The sequence below is a fragment of the Montipora capricornis genome, chromosome 8 (assembly GCF_036669925.1).
Source record: "Montipora capricornis isolate CH-2021 chromosome 8, ASM3666992v2, whole genome shotgun sequence".
Lineage (NCBI taxonomy): Eukaryota > Metazoa > Cnidaria > Anthozoa > Scleractinia > Acroporidae > Montipora > Montipora capricornis.
The window spans coordinates 53,533,226-53,538,225 of NC_090890.1; the positions used below are offsets into that span (position 1 = coordinate 53,533,226).

The window sequence follows — 5,000 nt, forward strand, 5'->3', positions numbered from 1 at the left end:
ACAAAAACCAATGGAGTTTTAGTTTTTAGAACTATGGGTAGTCGGAGCTTAGGAAAGTGAGTTCGATATGTTTGTAGGCGTACAGGTAGCAGTTGAGGAGGAAGGATTGATGGTTCGTGCAATAGATGAATATTTTTTGCATATTTGAAAGTGGGGGTTGCGTACAGAGAAAAGGTTGTAAAGGCTAGTGATATCGTATGGTTCTGTCCAAGTGCTTGTATAGTGCGTCAGGCAAGTTAATAGAACATTTTGTTTTAGGGCCTGTTTACATGGAGAAAGGGTGACCCCCATTACAGACTTTCGCTGCAATCTGACAGTAATCCGATCCCACAAAAGTTGACCCTGCTAGAAGGGTGACCCTACCTCAAGTGTTCACATGGCAAAAAGTTGGCCCTCCTAGGGTTACCCTACCAAGCAGATAGGGTGGCCAAGGCAAGGTTTACCCTTCTAAGAGGGTGCCCCTAGAAGGGTCACCCTATCTCCATGTAAACAGGCCCTTACTGGTGCAATAGATGTTCTAAAGGGCTCAGTCGTTCGAAGGCCTATCAGCGTTTTAAAATCCGGCTCCTCATTTTGTTCAAAAACATTTCTTTGGATAATTTTCTTGGTTATTTTTAAGAGCATCCAATCATCAATTTAAACTGAATTTCCTTTTGAATCCATTTCCCACAGCCCCCTCGACCGCGGCCGCAAAATTGCAGCCGTTCAGGGTAAGATTGTTGAGAAATTGCGTTACTTTCACTTCCTTACAAATTTGGCACATCGGATGTTTATGAAATTAGACAATCACTGGCCAGTTTTTATTGGAATCGGTTGAAATAAACAAAGGATTGTTGAATTGACATCATACTGTGATATGCCGAAAACCGCCATCGAGCGAGACAGAAATGGCCCGAACCGAAGGTAATGAAATCCAGGGAATTTTACTTGAAATCACGGGGAAAAATTACATAGAGAGCTTAATTCTTAAGAGCCTAGTGAAGATATCTGGATACATTTTATGGCAATAGTAAAGGATTTTCATGTAGTCAAAGTGGGGCTAGCATTTTTTTGTTGTGTAAACGTAATTAAATATTCCATGAGGCCTCAACAATGTGATGTATTTACCGTCGGTCGTAAACTTGATTTCCACTCTCAAAATTACTTCCAGAACCTAATTTTTGCGTAGAATAAGCTTTTAGAATGATGAATTCTTGTCTTATGTGGTAATACTTGACCATTTGGGAACATTTTGTGAAAACATATTTGTAACGTATCACACACGTATCTTGATTGCCCAAACTTGCCCGATTACGCATATAACATCAACTTGACCTTTTGAAAGAACATTGAAAAAAAATCGTAAAATATTCGCAGCTGGACCCATTTCTCTGAAATTTGAAATGATGATTGCTAATGAATACAGAAAGAATTTTAGAACTAACTAAAACTTTCTGTGTTAAGCTTGAGAATAAAAATGACATGTCTCTTTACGAAGATTCAGCAAACTTTAAAACTTTTAAAAGATGAAAACGTTTCGAAAACAGAATATCAGACCTCAGCAAACATTTCAAACTATCTTATTTTATCTTATCTTATCAATAACACTTGCGCGCCCGTTTAAGCAATACCGATACCACCTTGGGCGCCTGAGTGAGCAAAACGAGATTGATTCTCCTGCTTATCAACGCCGAGGACAAACGAATCACCACGTGCGTTAGCGCGTCTAAGTGAGGCAGAACGTAAGCAAGCGCCTCAAAGCGGCAAATGTGTGTCGACACAAATGCAATCTCAAAAAATACTCGCTTATTAACTGCACAGGACACCCAAGAAGACCAAACACTGATTAGGAGTTGCCTTTTCGTACCTTCAACACAAAAACCAGCATGTGGAGTCTTTGATGCCAGTAGCTTCCGTGCCTCCGTGAGATACAAATCAGAAGCTACATTTCAAGAAGTAGCTCTCACTCAGAAGTTTGCAAAGGACTGATATGCGAGTAATTAGTTTAAATCCTTGACATTTCCTTAATTATTGTTGAATGGGTTTTGTATAAATAGTTCCTGAGTAACTAATTTTATTTTTACAAACTTTATGAGTTGTCAAGTCTGATCCTTTTAAGTCTAAGTTTACTGTCCTCATGGTCACACGGTTGGTGTGATATCGTCTTAAATTCCCAAGTAATCGAGGTATCATTTATTTAGTGTTTCTTTCAGCAATATGTTATTACCACAAGGAGCTTTAATTTATACGGAGACAGAATATTTCCAAAGTAATTCAGTATCTTATACCTGGTTATATTTTATTATTAAATCTTTGACCTCGGATACTGTGTTTCTAGCTTTGTGATTTGTTCACTAAATCTCGGTTATCAGCTCATATACTGTATGACCTAATTGGAAGCTAATTGGCCTTAATTTCCAATGTCCAAGCGTTCAGAATGTAATGAAAATTTAATTAAACAAGTATTCCATTCGCCCTTCTTGGATATGAGACTTGTTATCGCCAACTTGGCACTACGCGCCTCATTAGCTATTTACAATCTCATATTTGATGTTCGCTCGTGGAATAATTGTTAAATAAAATTTCAGTTTACATCTTAACGATGAAATTATATATGAAATGGATCATATATGATCCTCGCAGTTGTGAGTTCCAATGTTCCCGTGAGGAATGAATCAACGATGAAATTATATATGAAATGGATCATATATGAACTGCGGATATGAAATCAAGTGAAGCTATGATCCTCGCAGTTATGAACGCAATTTTTGCAATTGCGTAAAGAAGCCTGAAAATTTCAGTACTTCAACTACAATTGCAAAAATTGCATTCATAACTGCGAGGATCATAGCTTTACTTGAGTTTACAGCTTATTGAGTCAAGGGAATAAATCAAGTGGCCCTTATCCCTTCATCAACAACACTATATTTCGAAGTCAAGCCCGTTAAGTAGTCCTTTAATCGCCCTAAACTAGTTCACCCTTGAGAGTCGCTTGCTGCTGCATGCAGTGTCATGACATAAGTGCAATCACACTCATCGACATACCGCTATATAATGAGGTTCACGTTACATTAAGTGACCCTCTTTCCATGACGTCATCCAAAATCCCAACCAAAGAGCTATACATGAATTAAAGTTCTTAGGCCTAAGGAAACTCCTTTTAACACATTACGAAGTACCATTAATGGCATCATGCTTCTGAATGAGACGTTTGTCTCGTGCAAAGCAAAAAGCTACTTTATCACAATGTCCAAGGCATAAATATTTGACACCTGATTACATGTAGATGACTAAAATTTTTCCAGACTGCAAGCCCTATTCCATGTAAAGGCTAGCCATACCCAAACAGCCAACAAACTATATGAAGAGGTATTCAACTATTGAGGAGCAGTTCTCTAGAACAAATATCCAAATAATACAATGCAGTTGAAGTCGAAGCTAAATAGTTGATGCTTGCTATTGCGTACTTATTTACTGAGCTTAATTGACTCCGGGATACAAATGCAAGGTAATTACTTCGGTGTGTGATCCGTACAAGGAATAGACACTTTCATACCCACCATGTAATTCTTTAACAGCAACGATCTTGTACTTGAAATTTTTCCCACAGCGGTCTTTGGTATTCTTTTTAAAGAACTCCAATCCGTCGATCAATTTGGCTTTGTGCACCTTCCCAAATGCTCCTTGACCCACCTCTTCCAATAATTCTATTCTCTCCGGAGGAATTTGGCAGGAATTCAGTGGTTTAATATCCTTTGCTGTCCTAAAAAGAAAACAACCCACAGGAACAACATCAATTACAGCTACCCAGATGTGGAACGAGGTTTCAGTAAGTTATGGGACTCACACAACGTCACAATAAATTTTATTGTAGGTCGCAGAAGGAGTGGGGCTTATCCCTAATAGTTGGCTACGAGTGCTTTACCAGGTTGGACCATAAACAATATAGAGCTTTCAAAACAGCCTTTCTTGCTATCTTTTTGTTTTGTTTCTGCAACTCTGAGACTACGTGAGACCACTCCATTGAGGCTTAAATGAGATTTGGATCACAGATCATTATTTGAACAACCCTACACCTTTCCTAATGATACCCTGCAGCTCAGACCCACCCTTGGAACTTCCGATTACCTCATAGAGTTCTAAAGTGTGACGTCATAAAAAAAACTAGGTAAACTTGTGAAATTATGGGATTTTTTGGGGTACAGAGTATTTTCACTCACGTAGCCTTGTTTTTCTACCGAAACAAAGGAAAACGTTTGTATGACACAACAGAGCTCAATTCCCGGAGAATTAGTTGGAGACGCCAACATGGCCACTGTTCCTTTGCTTAGAGACACCAATGTGGCCGCCGTGACGTCACATGAAAACACTCTATTATGAAAGGACAACATCCAAAAGGCCTACTCGCCAAAAATGAGCATTTCAGGGCAAAGTGTCTTTGAGATATTAGCCCAGTTATGCTCATGTGACAATTATCTCAGTCTCTTTACTGATTGGACTAAAGTGTCGAAATGGAGTATATTCGCAATTGTACAGAAAGAGATGTTTTATGTTAACCCCCGGGTAAATGAAATGAAGAGATTTGGTTTTCGATGTTGACTCAGGGGTACTCTAAAAAAATCTGAGTGCTCATTTGCAGGAGTCGAACCCACAACATTCCGATTACTAGTTTGAATGCTCTGCCACTGAGATATAGGAAACTAGTGGAAGCTAGAATAAGGCCATTGAACTACAATCATGGACAAATTGTTCGGAGCAATTCAGCATTTTATCTTTCAACTCACTTATCGCATATTTTGGACTCTTTTGCAACCCCCTTCCAACCATGCATTGTTGCTTGAGGGAAACGAAGTGAAAACAGTGTGCAGGACTGAAAGTGGACCAGTTTATGCCCAACATTGACTGGGTAGTTGGTTGATTGGGATGGGGAGAGGGGGGGGGGGGGGGGGACGCCTCAGTGAAGTCCCAAAAATGTGTACTGGAATGAGTGTCCCAAAGGAATTTGTCCATGATCGTAGGTT

At 39.3% G+C, this 5,000-nt stretch overlaps 1 protein-coding gene across 1 annotated transcript in view; it reads right to left on the minus strand.

Moving 5' to 3' along the window:
- Positions 1-5,000, minus strand: part of LOC138014147 (uncharacterized) — a 44,170-nt gene that overhangs the window by 21,575 nt on the left and 17,595 nt on the right. The window contains exon 5 of the mRNA XM_068861166.1: positions 3,540-3,742. Within this exon, the coding sequence (XP_068717267.1) occupies positions 3,540-3,742 (203 nt within the window). The remainder of the gene's footprint in view (positions 1-3,539; positions 3,743-5,000) is intronic.